We start from the raw sequence: 18,603 nt of genomic DNA, 5'->3' as shown, positions 1-18,603 counted from the left end.
AAGGCGAGGCGGGAAGTCTTGGGGGAAGCGGCGGGGAGCCGGAGAGACTCGAACCCGCGGCGGAGGCGGTGGCGGAGTCCGCCCCAGCCTCGCGCCGCCGCGGCCCCCGCCTCCTTCCCCGTGTTCTCCCCGCGGCCGCCGAGGCGGAGCCGGAGCCGCGCGCCGCGCGGGGCCTCGTCGGCGGCGGCGCGCCGAGCCCAGCCGGGCTCCCTCCCCGCGACCTCCGGGCCCTGTAGCTCCGACGCCCCCCGCGCGCGTGAGGCCGGGTCTCCCCGCCGCTTCGGGGGGGTGGTGGCGAGGAGGAGAAGGAGGCCGAGCGGCGCGCAGTCCCCGCCGTCCCGGGGTCGCGGGGCCGGGCCCCCGGTGTTGCATGCGGGGCGGGCTGGCCGTGAACGGAGGCGAAGATGGAAGGTTTAACGCTGAGCGATGCGGAGCAGAAATACTACTCGGATCTCTTCTCCTACTGCGACATCGAGAGCACCAAGAAGGTGTCGGCCAACGGGCGAGTGCTGGAGCTGTTTCGGGCCGCGCAGCTGCCCAACGACGTGGTCCTCCAGGTAATGCCGCCGCGTCCAGGGGTCGGCCGGCCGCCGAGGGGTGCTTCCCGGCGGCTTGGGCCTCTAGCCGCCTGCTTCCGCGAGTGGGAGTGGGCGCCGTGTCCTGAAGGGCCGGCAGTGGGCAGGTTCCCCGGACTCCTCCGCTGCGGGCCGGGGCCGCAGGTGCCCGGGCGGCCGGGACTCGCGAGGGGGGAGGGGGGTCTCTCTTCGAGGACAAAAGTCAGGCAGAGATATTGTGGGGGTTGGGGAGGGGGTGGTGGTCTCTCTATTATCTCTGGAGAGCGTAAGCCCTGTATCTCTCGGCTGCCCCGCAGAATCTGGATTTTTCAACCCTGGAAGAGCAACTTCAGATGAAAGATCTGGGATTGTTACCATGCTTTTGAATCCTTGGTCTTGGAATCTACTTTTCTTTTTCTTAAGGAAGCTGAATTCTCAAGGAGATTAAAAAATTTGAACTTTAAAGTAATAGTTTGCAAGTAGGTACGAAAAGAACTTTAACTATAGGATGCGTGGCTGGTGTAAACTGGATCGTTTTTCCATTGGGCTTCGATAGCATTTGGTGGAACTGGTGGATTGGGTTGGTAGATAAGTATTGAGCAACTGCAAGTCAAAGGTGCGTGTTTGCCTCAATGCCCTAGAGGAGCGAGAAGAGTTAAGTTTTAAGCTTTCTCCGTCTTATCTAATGTATGTGGTGAGCATTGATGTTACTCTGGGTCCCATGAGTCATAGCTGCTAGTAAGATTTTGTCTAAACAGCGTATCAGAAACAGGTTTTAAGCTTTCCTCTTTATGATGATCCAAACCAGTTATCCAGATCTCCAAAACTTACTGCCATGTGCATAGGTATGATGTAGTATATTGCAGAGAGCCCTGAATCAGGAGTTTTCGGGCCTGGACCCTTGACCCCCACTCTATTAACCCGCAGTGTGACTTTGGGCCAGGCGCTTTAAACTCTTCAAGCTTAAGTGTGCTTAGAATGAGGGTCAAGTTCCTTCTGAGGAACCTTCTGGGAAATATAAAAATGTCCACACAGGCCTCTCTTTTAGAAGTTATCTGTGCGTTAATTGTGACTAAATTGAACGAGTTCTTTTCGCATAATCTGGTTTATGTTGCTTTTTAAAAATTTTGGGAGGAAAATTGGGCGTCTTACACACCAGCAGCTGGGAGTCTCATATTCATTCTGCTGAAGAGACAAAGTAAATATTTTAGGCTCTACTGGCCACATACAGTCTCTGTATGTATATTCTTTGTTTTTGTTCTTGCAGTCTTTTAAAAATGTAAAAATCACTTTTAGCTCAGGGGCATACAAAACAGGGCCTCTAACTGCTGACCCCTGCTGTGTGGGTACTGTATGTTCCCCGTATGGCTTTGGAGTTAGACTTACAGGAACATACTCACTAATGATTTTGCTCTTTTTGTAGAAATACGTTCAAGACATTAGAAAACTAAAATTAAGGGGGAACCTCTCGTTTTCTGTTTGGTTTCTTTCTTTGGGGTAGGGCAAGCAGAAATCGACGACATTCATATTTTTAAGAGTGCATGAAGACTTTAGGACATTATATTATTGTTTAGGATACAAATTAATTAACCTTTGCTTCAAACATGTTTAACCCAGTCCAACTTATTTTTATGTCATGCTCAATTTTATTTACACTCAAAAATAAATTTCTATTGCCTTTTTAAAAGAGAACTTAAATAGCATAAATATTCAGGATTCAGTTATATTAATAAGCTGGAAACTGTAGAAACTCCCTAAAGCACAGTTCTTATAGCTTTCTGGGTATCTTGAAAGCAATTTACTTAAAAAATTGGCCTAGGAGATAAAATGTGGAACAAAAGAGGAATGTGGGCTTAATTCCCTAATGGCAGCTTAGGATTGTCGGAAAACAGTCCTCTCTTGCTTCCTAAGTTGAAAACATTTGGAGGAGCTCACATACAAATTAGCGCTGGGCTAGGTGTTGCAGGGCATCACAGCAGGAGTAAGAAGTTCTCAGGAACCTTGTAAGCTCCAGAAATAAACATGTAACAAAGCAGTGTGAATGTCATGAGATGGATAAAGGAGAGTATGACTAAGAAAGGGCTCTTCATTTAATTCAGATGGACCTTACAGTAGTATGGAGGGATGAAGAGGATTTCCAGGCAGAGGTAAAACATGGCCAGAGGTAGAAAGTGTGAGAAGGACCCTTTGCAAGGACTAGCAGATAGTCAGATTTTGCCAAAGCTGTATGTTCTGGAGATACTGGCACTTAGAGACCACATTGGGAAAGATTCTGAAGAACAGGCCAATTTCATATTTCACGAGGCAGTGGAGGCTCACTGATAGTTTTTGACTTCAAGTGAGAAAGAGATCAGAGGCTAGGGAAAGAGGCTCGAGCAGTGGTTCAGAATAGAAGCTACATACTGGGCACCCAAACCAGGTGACAGCAGCAGAACAGAAGAGGAGGGGCTGGATGAACAGGTCTGTGTTAGTGAAGGGCGGTTAGGTGGCCGCAGTGTGAGGTGTTCTGTGGGAGAATGTTTGAGACTGGGTGGAGAGCTTTGAACTAATTGTGAAGGTGGCAGGGAGTTACAGATTTAAGAGAACTGACTCATAAAAGCTGTGCTTTAGGAGGCATTTCTGGTGGCTCAGACAGTAAAGAATCTACCTGCAGTGCAGGAGATCTGGGTTCCATCCCTGGATTGGGAAGATTCACCGGAGACGGGAATGGCAACCCACTCCAGTGTTCTTGCCTGAAGAATTCCATGGCCAGAGGTGCCTAGCGGGCCACAGTCCATGGGGTCACAAAGAGTCGGACATGACTGAGCTACTAACGCACTTAGGAGGCATTTAGGAGACCAGAGCAACTGAAAGTAGAGGGAAGAAGAAACTGGGGGACTGATTCTTTCATATGTAAATGAAGTGATGAGGAACAGGGCCAAGGAACTCAAATGTGGGAGTGGGGACGGCTAGGGGGAAGGGGATTTTGCCACCCACAAGGCCCTTAGAGACATATTTGGTTATCATAGCTCAGAGGGAGGGAGCAGTTCTACTGGCGTCTAGTAGATAGAGGCAAGAGTGCTGCTAAACAGCCTGCAATGCACAGGACAGCTCCGACAACAGAGTCATCTGGCTCAAAATGTCAGTAGTGCCGAGATTTAGAAAACTGATCTGGACTCTGGTGGTAACAGTTGATCAGAAAATGAGGTTGAAGATACAGTAGAGGATGATGGAGGTAGACCTGATGAGCCTGGGTTAGCTGGTGATATTTTGATAAGAGAAGAGAAGGGCGCGGTTTATTCTCTGTAGGACACCACTCACAGTTACAGAAGGGGCAAGAAGAGGGCCTGATTTCTGAAGAGAAATTGATGAGTTTGTTTTCAGGTGTTTTGAGATGGCAGTGCAGTACTCCAGGAGATAGTTGGAGATGTGTGAATGTCCACTCTGAGTGCTGGGTCTTACAGTGAAATTTGTGTGTTTGGGATTTCTCCTCTGCCTTTCTCACCTGCATATCTTGGAGGTAGAGACCAGACAGCTTCTCACACTGTAGGCATGCATTTTCACACATCAAGGCTTTGATTGATATAGTAGTTTTCAGCATTTGTTAATAAAAGTCATGAGAAGACTGAGTCATCTGAGGAATGAGTATAGAGAACAAAGAACAGAGGGCCCAGAACTAAAGGAGGAAGGAACTGGCCTTTATTGAGTGCCTATTGTGTTCTTTTACTGTGCAGGTCATTTTCATGCAGGAACTCATTTGATCTTTGCAAAACAATCCTGTGAAGAGAGTATTATTCTTATTTATTAACTAGAAACTTGATAATCAAGGCAGAGAAGTGTTAAATAACTAGGTAGTGAATAGAATACCTCTCCTTTACCATTATTTCTTGCCACCTGTCAGTTCTTTCCTACTTTTCACTGTTCATGTACTTGGTTTGCCCATAATTCTTACAAAGAGTAGAGATTTTAAATGATTTGATTTTGAGTTATATGTGGATTTCCTCATTTGCAAAATAAATATTTTTATCCATGATGATGTCTGGAAATATAGTCACTTCAGAGAACTAGGAGGATTCTTGTGTATGGTATCCTGAGTTTCACATTGCAACACTGGCTTAGACTTCCCTCATGGTCCAGTGGGTAAGAATCTGCCTGCCGACGCAGGAGACATGGATTTGATTCCTGATTTGGGAAGATCCCACTTGTCTCGGAGCAACTAAGCCCATGCACCATAACTGCTGAGCCCATGTACTGCAGCGCCTGAAGTCCACATCCCTAGAGCCTGGGCTCTGCAACAGGAGAAGCAAGTTCGTTACACTTGTTTGGGAATACCAGAGTAAAACCTGTTCTGAATATAAGGGTTTGTTTGGGGAGACAGTGTGTTAATTGATGAAGTGAATGAGCTAGAGCTTCATAGTATTATGTGCCACACCAGAGAGGAACAAGACTAGGCAGAGAAAAATCTGGCTCATAGGACTTAATCATGAGGAATTTTGCTGTCTGCTGAGCGTGAAAATATTCAGTGGCTTAAAAATAATCTCCAGAATTATTTTTTAAATGTTAGGGAAGGTATGCTATTTACCACAGTATGTTTTTCTAGCTTTTATTTAAAATTTATACTTTGAAAAATGTTTTAAAACTTCATATAGACTTAGAATGCACAACAGCTTGACAAAAGGTTCTAGTAATAATTATTCTTTTATTAAAGATTATAAGAAGTGTACCCATTAATGAATCTGAGAAAATCTTTTAGTTCATTTGTGTTGAGCAATATCTTGGTAGAACATTTGAATAACACATTTGTTTAGTGAAGGAAAAGTGATAATAATGAAACGTGAGCCATTTTATTTTTCTTTTGGAATTCAATTATATGATCTACTCATTAGTAATAAGATTAAAATAAAGAAGCAGAGCTTCATTTATGCATTGAAAGTTGCAGACTTAATAAATGTCAGGTTTGTTCTGGAGAAGTGATTTTTTTTTCATTTGTAATCACTAAAATAATTATCAGTCTGTGCAGCTCAGTTGTGTCTGACTCTTTGCGACCCCATGAATCACAGCACGCCAGGCCTCCCTGTCCATCACCAACTCCCAAAGTTCACTCAGACTCACGTCCATCAAGTCGGTGATTCCATCCAGCCATCTCATCCTCTGTCATCCCCTTCTCCTCCTGCCCCCAATCCCTCCCAGCATCAGAGTCTTTTCCAATGAGTCAACTCTTCCTATGAGGTGGCCAAAGTACTAGAGTTTCAGCTTCAGCATCATTCCCTCCAAAGAAATCCCAGAGCTGATCTCCTTCAGAATGGACTGGTTGGATCTCCTTGCAGTCCAAGGGACTCTCAAGAGTCTTCTCCAACACCACAGTTCAAAAGCATCAATTCTTCGGCTCTCAGCTTTCTTCAGAGTCCAACTCTCACATCCATCCATGACCTCTGGAAAAACTATAGCCTTGACTAGACAGACCTTAGTCAGCAAAGTAATGTCTCTGCTTTTGAATATGCTGTCTTGGTTGATCATAGCTTTTCTTCCGAGAAGTAAGCGTCTTTCAATTTCATGGCTGCAGTCACCATCTGCAGTGATTTTGGAGCCCCCAAAAATAAAGTCTGACACTGTTTCCACTGTTTCCCCATCTATTTCCCATGAAGTGATGGGACCAGATGCCATGATCTTCGTTTTCTGAATATAACACTATAAAAATGATCTTACCTTAAACACTTTACTTTACACAGTTGAAAAACACTGTTTGAGAATGAAGTCACATTTATTGGCTTTCTGTAGTATCATATTTACTTAAATAATTTTTTTTTCTTATAAGGTACTTTGAATCTTTTTCTTTTCTTTAGCCAGTAGTCCAGAGTTAGTCTTAATAACTTGAGAATTCAAGCTAGGCATTTTGACGGAGCTCTAAAAGAATGTGAGAAGTTGATGTGTAAAGGATCACTAAACATGGGAGACAAGTTCCAGCCCTGCCCCTGAGGTGATTACTTATTGCCTGGATTTTAGTTCTCACCATGGAAATGATTGAATTGGGTTTTTTATTTATTTTTTATACTTTTCTGGCCACACTATGCAGCATATGGGATCTCAGTTCCTCAAGCAAGGATTGAACCTATGCCCCCTGCGTTGGAAGCTCAGAGTCTTAACCACTGGACTGCCAGAGAAGTTCCTGATTGGGTTTTTTAACGAAGAGGTTACGGTGTAGGAATGGCTACTCTGTCCAGCCACATCCTTAAGAAAGTAGTCACTCAGACTTGAAATTCGTTGATACCCTATTTTGAAGCTGGAATTGATTTCTTTTATGCACTTTGGGAGATATGAAGAGGTGAATCTTGCCTAGAGTGCTGAAGTGACCGTGTATATAAGAGGGAACTGAGGCAAGGGTTGTACAATCCATGATACTTAGTTCTTCAGGGTTCTGGCCAGTGAGAATTTGATGGGTAATAAGACTTGGCATTTTTTATGTTTGCCCTGATAATATATTTCATTTTCTGTAGTCTTTCCTATGATAGATGCATCTTGATTTGTTTTTTCCCTCTACCTCTGTGTAAGGAATTTATGGCTGATGAGTTGCATATATAGGCATGACAAAAATCAGGAGATGATAATAACATGACTCAGAAATCTTTTTTTAAGTTCATGAGTGAAAGCGAAGTCGCTCAGTCGTGTCCCCATGGTCTGTAGCCTACCAGGCTCCTTCCTCTGTCCATGGGATTTTCCAGGCAATAGTACTGGAGTGGATTGCCATTTCCTTCTCTAAATTTTGTTGCAGTTTGATAAATTATAGGACTTAAAATGCTTAAAAGAAACTACACTTCTTTTGTTTCAAGAATTGACTATGTTGAATTTGAGTCTCTTGTTACATGATGAAGACAGAATTTATTAAACTGTGTATTTCCTTCAAACCTCTTGTGGTTGTGGATTCCTTTGAGATGCTGGTCCACATGCTGGATGTCTGCTTAGAAGACTTAGTTACACAAAAGTCTGCATATAATTTGGGGTTCCCAGCCTTCCCCTAACCTAGCCAAGCTTGTCCCATGGACCTCTACATTAAGACAGTTTTAAGGAACAGCACGCAGACCTGGAAAAGCTGACCATAAGTCTTTCTTAAATCAGTTTTGTATAATTTCAGAAAGTACTTCATGGCTACTATTTATGTTTGGGTTGTATATGCAGTGGTGAAAACTCGGGAATCTTCCCAGCCTTCATGGATTATAAATTGTGGTAATGTTTAAAAGGAAAAGAACTGTGTTAATACAGAATGGTGGGAGGCTATACGATCCTACCTAAGTGTAAGGAAAGACCTCTATGAGGAGATGGGGGCATAGCAAGAGAACAAAAATGAGATGTTTCACATAGAGGGAATGAGCATGCTCAGGGCTGGAACAATATACGAAGAACTTGGTGTGTTTGTTGAGATGAAAGCTGGAGAAGTATGGGCAAGAGGCGAGAATGGCAGGGACCACGTGCTGCAGGGCCTTGTACACAGGGATCAAGCATTTGGATTATGAACGACTGAAAGTTTATGTTCGGGGTAGTTCAGTTCAGTTCAGTCGCTCAGTCGTGTCCGACTCTTTGCAATCCCATGGACTGCGGCACACCAGGCCTCTCTGTCCGTCACCAACTCCCGGAGTTCACTCAAACTCATGTCCATTTAGTAGGGGATGCCATCCAACCATCTCATCCTCTGTCGTCCCTTTCTCCACCGGCCTTCAATCTTCCCCGGCGTCAGGGTCTTTTCCAGTGAGTCACATCAGGTGGCCAAAGTATTGGGAGTTTCAGCATCAGTCCTTCCAATGAATATTCAGGACAGATTTCCTTTAGGATAGACTGGTTGGATCTCCTTGCAGTCCAGGGGACTCTCAAGAGTCTTCTCCAACACCACAGTTCAAAAGCATCAATTCTTCGGCACTCAGCTTTCTTCAGAGTCCAACTCTCACATCCATACATAACCACTGGAAAAACCATAGCCTTGACTAGATGGACCTTTGTAATGTAAAAGTAAAAAAGTAATGTCTCTGCTTTTTAATATGCTATCTAGGTTGGTCATAACTTTTCTTCCAAGGAGTAAACGTCTTTTAATTTCATGGCTGCAGTCACCATCTGCAGTGATTTTGGAGCCCAGAAAAATAAAGTCAGACACTATTTCCAGTGTTTCCCCATCTTTTTGTCATGAAGTGATGGGACCAGATGCCATGATCTTAGTTTTTGAATGTTGAGCTTTAAGCCAACTTTTTCACTCTCCTCTTTCACGTTCATCAAGAGGTTCTTTAGTTCTTTGCTTTCTGCCATGAGTGGTGTCATCTGCATATCTGAGGTTATTAATATTTCCCCCGGCAATCTTGATTCCAGCTTGTGTTTCATCCAGTCTTAACATTTCTCATGATGTACTCTGCATATAAGTTAAATAAGCAGGCTGACAATATGCAGCCTTGACGTACTTTCCCAATTTGGAACTAGTCTGTTTTTCCACGTCCAGTTCTAACTCTTGCTACTTGATCTGCATACAGATTTCTCAAGAGGCAGGTCAGGTGGTCTGGTATTCCATCTCTTTCAGAATTTTCCACAGTTTATTGTGATCCACACAGTCAAAGGCTTTGGCATAGTCAATAAAGCAGAAGTAGCTGTTTTTCTGGAACTCTCTTGCATTTTCCATGATCCAAGGGATGTTGGCAATTTGATTTCTGGTTCCTCTGCCTTTTTTAAAACCAGCTTGAACATCTGGAAGTTCACGGTTCATGTACTGTTGAAACCTGGCTTGGAGAATTTTGAGCATTACTTTACTAGCGTGTGAGATGAGTGCAATTGTGTGGTAGTTTGAGCATTCTTTGGCGTTGCCTTTCTTTGGGATTGAAATGAAAACTGACCTTTTCCAGTCCTGTGGCCACTGCTGATTTTTTCAAATTTGCTGGCATATTGAGGGCAGCGGGGGAGTGACAGCGTCTTAATTATATTTGTCAGAGGTTACCCTGCTGTGTAGAGAAGATTGGCCACTAGATATGCAGTAATTCAGGCAGGAGACATGATGGCTTAGATTAGTGAGGTGGTGGTAGGGTGGAGAGGAGTGGACAGGCTAGAGGTATTTGTAGGTGGTAGACATAGTGGGACATGATAGTGAATTGGATATGGAATGTAATGGAAGAAAGAATTCAGGGATCTTGTTGCAAGTGACTATTACTGAATGGGTGGGAAAGAAATAGGCTTTTTAAAAGGGGGTTTTGTTTTATTTGGGTAATGGTGAATTCTGCAGTTTTCTTTTGTCAGTCTTAAATTCTCAGAAGCCTGTAAGATTAAGTAAACCTCTATCAGAGAAGATCAGCAAATCCTTGACTTGGAGATGTCAGTTTAAAGATCATCAGTGTGTTTGTTGTTCAGTTGCTAAGCTGTGTCTGACTTCGCAACCTCATGAGCTGAAGCTCTCTTGGCTTCCCTGTCCTTCACTGTCTTCCAGGGTTTATTCAGACTCATGTCCATTGAATCAGTGATGCTATCCAGCCGTCTCATCTTCTGTGGCCCCCTTCTCCTCCTGCCCTCAGTCTTTCCCAGCATCATATTTTTTTCCAGTGATGTATTGGAGCTTCAGCTTCAGCATCTGTCCTTCCAGTGAATATTCAGAGTTGGCTTCCTTTAGGGTTGACTGGTTTGATCTCCTTGCTGTCCAAAGGATTCTCAAGAGCCTTCTCCATCTTTACAGTTTGAAAGCATCAATTCTTTGGTGCTTAGCCTTCTTTATATCCAGCTCTTACATCCATACAGGACTACTGGAAAAACCGTAACTTTGACTGTATGGATCTTTGTCAGCAAAGTGATGTTTGTGTTTTACTATGCTGTCTAGGTTTGTCATAGCTTTCCTTCCAAGGAGCAAATGTCTTTAATGTCATGGCTGCAGTCACCATCTGCAGTGATTAGTGATATTCAAAGCCATGAAAATAGGTGAAATCCCTGAAGAAGAGAATATAGAGAGGAAAGAAGAATTGGTTAGAAATAGAACCCTGAGGAACACTGCATTTCTAAGTTGGGAAAACTGGAAGTCCTTTACTAAGAAGGACAGCCCGAGTGGAAATTGGGAATATATATTGGATCGTGTCGTGGATGCCAAGTAGTGCAACTGTTTCAAAAAAGGAATAGTTAATTCTCGGGTTTGGCTGAGAGGGTGAGGCAGTATGGGCAGAAATATGACCTTCGGATTTGGCAACCTAAAGGTCATCAGTGACTATAATGAGCCTGTGTCACAGACTGGTAGAGATGGAAGCCAGATTTGAGTGACTTGTAGGACATACAGTGACCCAGGAACTAGAAATTGGGTTTAAAGAAGTTAAAGGAAACAGACACAGGGCCGAAGTTGAGGTATGAGGATGTAAAGGAAGTCTTTGTTTTTTTGACTGTATGAGAAATGCCACAGCGTGGTTTTAGTTGTTAGGATTAATAAGGGAAGGAAGGAGGATGAGGAGAGACGTCCTTGAGAAAGCAAGAATGGCCTAGGAACCTGACTACACAGTGCAGCAGTTCTCTGATAGGAAGCAGATAATGTCCACAGTTCCAAAAGGAAGAGAGAAGGGGAAATGTATTCCCAGTAGCATCAAAAAGAATAGAACACCTAGCAGTAAACTTTAACAACAACAACAAAAAACCAAGATGTTTTTATTACAAAACATTAACCGAGGGAATTTAAATAAGATTTTTGTTTGTTTGTTTTGGGCGCACTACAAGGCCTGTGGAATACTAGTTCCCAACCAGGGGTTGAACCCAGGCCCTCAGCAGTGAGAGCGTGTGGAGTTCCAACCACTGGACCAGGGAATTCTCTTAAATAAGATTTAAATAAATGGGGAGATAATCTGTGTTCATAGACTGGATGATTGAATGGTAAGATGATAATTCTCCCCCAATTTGATCTATAGATTCAATAAAATACCTGCAAAAATTCTAGTAGACTCTTACAGTTATTGCCCAGCCGATCCTAAAATGTATAAGGAAATGCAAAGGATCTAGCATAGCCAGACCCCTTTTGAAAACAAACAAAACAGGAGACTTACCTTGCCTAACTGTAAAACTTGTATGATCTGTAGTGGCCAGGACAGTGTGATTGGCATGAGGATAAGCATTATCGACGCCCCCTTACAGTTACGTTCACTTGGTATTTTTAAAAAGTGCTAGGACAATTCAATGAGGAAAGGATAGTCTTTTTAACAAATAGTGCTAGGACAGTTGGAAATCTGTGTGTTTTTAAAAAGTGGATTTTAATATATTGTTTTATATATTAACACTTCACACCACACATGAAATTATTTCTAAATCATAGACTTTGTAAATTTATCATTGTAAAACTAAAGCTATAAAAATTCTAAATGATTACATAGGAGGAAATCTTTGTGACCTTGTGTTAGTGTTCCTAGATAAGACACCAAAAGCGTGAATCATAAAAGAAAAAGTAATAAATTGGACTTCTTTAATGAAGTTTTAAAACTTATACTTCAGAAGATAGTTAAAAAGACAAGCCACAGACTCACAGAAAATATTTGCATATTGCAAACTTGGTAAAAGTCTTTAATCGAGAATATATAAAGAAGTCTTACAATTCAATTATAAAGGAAAAAAGCAATTTAAAAATGGGCAGAAGAGTTGAATAGATATTTCACCAAAGGAGATGTTATGAATGGCAAATAAGCATATGAAATGATATTCAACATTAGTCATTGAGGAAATGCAAATTGAACTGCAATGGTGTATTGTCACACATCCACTTAAATGGCTACAATTTAAAAGACTGACATTCTCTAATATTATTAATGTGTAGAAACTGAAATCCTTACATACTACTTGGAAATGTAAATGCTACAGCCATTTTGGAAAAGTTTGATTGTTTCTTTAAAAGTTAAACATATGCTTACCATACGAACCAGCAGTTCCACTCTTAGGAATTTATCCAACAGAAATATAGATGTGTGCCCACAGAGAATTGTGTATGTCCATTTTAGCCGTATTCACAATAGCCAAAAATTGGAAAACAATCCAGATGTCCCTCAAATGGTGATAAGCAATATATGGTATATCCATACAATGCAATACTTTCCTATAAAAAATAAGGAACAAATTACTGATAAATGCTACAGCAGAAGTGGATATCAAAAACATAAGAAGTAACAGAAGCCAAACATTAAAGAGTATATGCTCTGTGGTTGCATTTATATGAAATGTTTAGAAATACAGAAAACAGGATAGATACCTGAGGCCAGGGCAGAAATGGAAGCACTAGAGGAAAATTTGGAGGGTGATGTGATGGAAAAGTTCTACAATTGGATGAATTTTCTTAAAGCTCAGTGAACAGCACAGTTTTTGTGAAGTATGAATTATGCCTCAAAGCTGTGAATTAAAACTTTAGCAACTTGGAGGGGGAGGAGAAGGCATGAACTTGTCCTCTTGGAGAACGTGCAGGTGAGTGGTAGCGAATAACGGGCCCTTTGTGCTGTCTGTGTAACTTGTATAACAAAACCTCAGTGTAACTTAATGTGATGTGGCATTTGGTTATGCATTTGTGTTTTGAATATCATATGGAAGATGACATATCAATAGATATTATGTATGAAGGACATTGCCATATGAAGATTCATTACAGCTGGGTATGAATAAGCACATTAATAGATTAAGAAGGGGCTGAAAAACTTGTGATGTGAAATAATGGAAATTAACTTCTATCTATTAACTTTGGGTGGTATGCTGACTTTATATACATTTAATTCAGATACTTAACTTTATGGAAAATTACAGAAATTAATACTTTAATCCAAGTTTGAAATAATTGTGCCCAATAAGTAATAATTTTAATGAAATAGTGGTTTCAGTCTACAGGACTACTTCTGGTTGCTTCCTTTTATTGAAATAATTACTGTCACTATCATGCCTTTTTTTTGTCGTTAAAAAAAAGCTTCTGTTACTTAGTCACCAGTTTGTTGTCTGTGTAGTCTCTCTACATTGCTGTATCCAGTCTGAGGTATAGTAGATAGATCTTGGGCCACATTATATTAATCTGCTCCTTTGGATAAAAAATAGTTTCTGAGAGTGCTGATCTAAGAGTGATTATTGCCTCTTATCTGTGGATTATGTAAAAAGGTGTATCTCTGTCCTTAAAAAATGGAATTATTGTCTAGAAACTGTTCAAGAGTATTTTTGATTTTCTTGAAGTCTCATTTGTGGTTAGAAAGATCAGAGATTTGACTCCTTAAACTACAGAATGTTTATTGGTATTGTATGTTGTTATCACTTGTTTTATAAGAATTTATATTTTTTCTAAAGCACTTAATTATATTTCATAGAAAAGCATTTACTTATAACACCCTTGTGATTTTCTGTGTCAACAAGTATTGTATGTGGTCAGAATGCATAGACTTAGGAATGTGACGGTTCTGGGTTTGGATCTCCACCTCAGTGCTCATTGACTTTCTTGCTCTGAGCAAGTACATTAACCTCTTTTAAAGACTCCATTTCCTTGTTTGTAGACTGAGGATGATACCAAATCCAAAAGTTTCGTAATACCACAGTGAAGTAACTTGTAAACATCTAGTGTAGTGCCTGGCTCTCAGAGGGTGAGCAAAGTTTTGTTCACTCAAGCTATGCTCTGTTAAGGAAAACTCATAATTTGTAGGATCTTGGCTTTTAATAGTAGTAAAAGTCTCTACATTGTTTTTCAAACCTAGCTTTATACCTTTTGTTGTTTTTGTTGCATTGAACTTAACACACTGCCCCCAGTCCTTTGATCCTATCAATATTGCCTTATGTTTCTCCCTTTTACCCTGTAATTAGCGGATTTGTCCTTCTGAAGCTTACCCCAAAAGATTAAAATAAAAGATGGTTCTGATGTCCTGAGTCTGCGTGACTTGCTGAGTGATGATAACCAGTAACAGAAATAAAGAAGTGGAGGAAGGGGTCTAGTTTAGTTGAGAGCAATGTGCTGAATTTGGATGTGCTGAGTGAGCACACACACCCATGTCATGTTCAGTCCATCTGGGTAGCAAGGTTTAGTAGGCATTTGAAAGCTTGTGAGCAGCAGCTGGGTGGCTTTAGAAGCTTTTGCAGACTTGGTAGTGTCTCCTGAATAAGGCCATTCAATAGAAATGATAGGTGCAAACTTAGCTTACTGTATATGAAATGTCCTTTCAGAGCAGATGGTAAATTGCACTTCTGTGTAGAGGTTTAGGTATTCTCACTTAAACGACTTAAAATTTTTTCTGAAACTATCTTGAGACTGTTAGCAGAAGGCAAGGAGAATGAGGAAGTCACATCTCTTTACCTGAACTTAGTCCAGCCTCCAAGAGTTGAACCTTGCATGTTAAACCCAAAAGGTGTTTGCACATTTAAAGCAAGAGGTCTTAGCTTTTTGCAAGCAAGTTCCAAAGCAAGGGCTCAGACAGTAAAGTGTCTGCCTACAATGCGGGAGATCCGGGTTCAATCCCTGGATTGGGAAGATCCCCTGGAGAAGGAAATGGCAACCCATGCCAGTACTCTTGCCTGGAAAATCCCATGGATGGAGGAGCCTAGTAGGGTATAGTCCATGTGGTTGCAAAGAGTCGGACATGACAGCGACTTCACTTCCAAAGCAAAAGAATTGCTTTCAGCATTTCATTGCAGTTCTGTGCTTCTCATTTAAAACAAGATCTCTTTTAATCTTTATAAGCCTGCCAGATATTGTTATTCCTATTTCATTAATAAAAAATTGGGTGCTGTCTTAATACTCAAGAATTAGTAGATGTGTGGATCAATTCCTTGAGGGTGAGTCACCTTGTATTGTTGCTGTACCATTTCTTCAAGGGTGGTTCTGTTGAATTCTGCTTTCCATATATTCAGATTTTTTTTTCTATTTAATATCTTATCTTATTATAATATCTTATAATATCTTCCATGCACCATTCAAGAATTCAGCAAATACTATTATTAAACATCTAAGCATCAGGGTATACTAATCTCCTAAGCTCCAAGAATATAGTAGGGGATCAGTGTTCCTATCTGGTTCACCACTCTCTCTGGCACATTGTTGTCAGTTAACATTGTTGAGTGTTGAATGGGTGAGCATGGATTTATCCTTTCCCCCCCTCCAAATATCTTTGCTTATCACTAACTTGACTATATATATTGCACCCAATTCAAATAATAATAATAGTGTAGTGCCTACTCTATGTCAGACACTGTTTGCACTCTTCTACAGATTGGTTTTTCAGTATTGTGAAATGGATAGTTTATTATGCCTGCTTTTAAAATGAAGATAAAGAAAGGACAAGTGTTAACTTCTCCAAGGTCATACAACTCCTAAGTGGTAGAGCTGAGATTTAAGTAGTCCTTTTTTTTAAAATCACTGTGCTCTGCTTCCTAAATATTACATGATTAAATACTTATTATCTCACTTCCGTGCTCATATCTTTACCCTCTACTATATCTCTTGTATATCCTGCTAAGTTGCTTCAGTCGTGTCCAACTCTGTGCGACCCCAGAGACGGCAGCCCACCAGGCTCCCCTGTCCCTGGGATTCTCCAGGCAAGAACACTGGAGTGGGTTGCCATTTCCTTCTCCAGTGCATGAAAGTGAAAGGTGAAAGTGAAGTCGCTCAGTTGTGTCCGACTCTTAGCGACCCCACGGACTGCAGCCCACCAGGCTCCTCCGTCCATAGGATTTTCCAGGCAAGAATACTGGAGTGGGGTGCCATATATTCTAAATCCCCATATTTCTTCTCTAGAGTTACTTGATGTTTATAGATCATGTTGAGGGCCCCATACCAGCTTGCAGAGTCCCTGTCCTGTTGTGAGTCCTGTTAGACTCTAAACGTTGTAGCAAGTCCTGTTCATCCATGTCTTTCAGCAGCATGTCTTGGAATAGTTTTGTAAATAAAACTGAAAAATAGGTCCTTCTGCTGCATTTACTTGGATACCATTGTTTATTTTCAGTCATTTGGTAGGTAAATTAACAATTTTACTGAAATCAAGAGATAAAACTTTAAACTTTTTATATGAAACACAAATAACATTCTAAAGGATGGCTAAGCAGAGTACTTTGGTTTACTAGGGCTGACTTAGTCACTGTCTTCTCTGGGAAGTCTAGGTAACATTAATTTGTTCCATTTTTATGAGGACCTGCTTCTCTAGAGGACTGGAACTTAGGAGAAGGTTCCTGGTAACCTGGTTTGGATCCCCTTAGGATGGGGTGGCGGTTTATGCCACAGGTACAAATAAGATCATTCAGGATGGATTTGCGGAGTGAAAGGAGAAAGCAAAAGGAAGCCTGAGGTAGTAACTGCTTGAGGCATTAGAAGGAAAGGAGCAACATTCAGTGTAACTCTGTTACTGGGAGTTGTGTTTATTTTCCCTTAGGATCCAGAGCAAATCCTTTTGATGAGTTCTCTGTGCTGAGATATTTACAAACTAACTCATGTTTTATAGTCCTTTAGTTTCCTTGAAAATTTTTATCCCATATGTAACATTTATCTGAAAAATCTGAATCATCAAGGAAAATCTTGATGTTAAAAGACAATGTTGTATTGTTTTCATGAAATTATAAAAGTATTTCATAATTCAAGAAACATTAAAAAATACCGCTTTTGTTTTAGTTAGACATCCTACTTCTTTGAACTTTCCCCTCATCCTTGTAACCAGATAACCCCCGTTTCTGTTATCTCCCCCTACTGTTGTATATGTTTGTACTTGTATACAACTTGTACTTCCTGTTGGTGTGTGTGTATTATCCTTGATAGGTGACAGGCAATTTGAAGGCAAGTGTTATCTTATCCTTGTTTTCCTTAGATCACTCTGGATATGATAGGCACCCAGATCTTACTGGACTGATTGGTGCTACAGGGTTTTACTCCTCATCAGTGCCTTGGCGGGTCCTAGCCTCACCGTGTCATTTTGTCATGCCACTTAGAAAATCCCAAATGACAGGGAATGAGCCTTTTTGAACTATATGGAATCTCTGAGTTCTTGATTGTATAAATCTTTCAATTAGACTGTGAGTAAGCTAGTACTTTTGAAGTTGATCAGGTGACTTTAGTCAGGTATAGTAAACATGCATATTAATAACTTTCCTTTAAGCTATTGTACCTCAAGGCTGTTCTTTTAATTTTTTTATTTTTAAAGATAGTTCACTTTAATAGTAAACTCATATGAGATTTTTTGCCTTGCAGAGGTATAATTTCTAAATCTTTAACTGGACAAAGACCAAATAGTGGTAGATGAGTAATCTAAATAAGGAAATATGTCAGTAGTTTCTCATTTAATTGATTCATTTGGAAGAAAACAGCATTCTGGTAAAATGCATGGTAACAGGGAGAGCATATCAGATGTGAGCAGTCATGCTTACCCAGCCTTAAAAGTTACCTACCAACTCACTCCCACGCTGCACAGTCTTGTTTCTGATTCTTCTTCTAACGGGGACTTTGTGTTCTAACCCAGCAGATCTGTTTTCTGTTTCTCACACAGTTGCTGTTAGTTGTTTTGTGTCTTTTTTTTTTTTTAAACATGTTACTTTCTTTACCCTCCCCCAGCCTTCATGCTTCCATCCTCCCCTTTTTTGAAAGGCTCCTTAGCTTTTGTTTGTTTCGGAGGTCTTATTTAAACAGTCTTACCCTCTGCAACTCTCATTTGCCTCCTACCTATCCTGTGTATGTTTTGCACTATTGGTGCTTTTTGTTCAGTTATGTCATTGCTTAACTGCTTTTCCAGGATATTTACATCCCAGCAGAATTATAAGTAAACTCCAAGTAACATTCAGGTTTCTTTTCTTTCGTGAGTAGCAAAAGCACATAGTAGATGTTTAGAAAACAGATCTGACTATTAAGGGTGCTTAGCTCCTCTGTTTCTGTGCATCCGTGGATGTGACTGGCGTGATGAATCAAGGCAGTTCTGGGCTTCTCACCCAGGGAGGTAAAAAGCGGGGGCGGTAAAGTGCACAGCCTTGGACGCTCCACTGCCAGCACTCCGGGTGCTCTCCCCACCCCAGTCAACATTCTGGGCATGAGAAGAGAAGGAGGCGGCGAGAACAGGAACAAATAGCGCAGGATTCTCTTTGAGTTTTGACTTTGCACTTTGTTGACCGC

General features: G+C 41.2%; 1 protein-coding gene across 5 annotated transcripts in view; it reads left to right on the top strand.

Annotated features, from left to right (window-relative positions):
* The first annotated feature begins 216 nt into the window (after nt 1-216).
* The window catches only part of REPS1 (RALBP1 associated Eps domain containing 1), an 88,797-nt gene continuing 70,410 nt past the window's right edge, over nt 217-18,603 (top strand). For 2 of the 5 annotated variants that reach the window (XM_052645477.1, XM_052645475.1), the window contains exon 1: nt 218-557. In XM_052645477.1, the coding sequence (XP_052501437.1) occupies nt 405-557 (153 nt within the window). In that variant the 5' untranslated portion in view covers nt 218-404. Of the gene's footprint in view, nt 558-18,603 lie in introns of all 5 variants that reach the window. The other 3 variants (XM_052645479.1, XM_052645478.1, XM_052645476.1) reach the window with 2 other exon arrangements.

The sequence above is a fragment of the Budorcas taxicolor genome, chromosome 9 (assembly GCF_023091745.1).
Source record: "Budorcas taxicolor isolate Tak-1 chromosome 9, Takin1.1, whole genome shotgun sequence".
Lineage (NCBI taxonomy): Eukaryota > Metazoa > Chordata > Mammalia > Artiodactyla > Bovidae > Budorcas > Budorcas taxicolor.
This window is presented reverse-complemented; position numbering and strand designations above follow the sequence as displayed.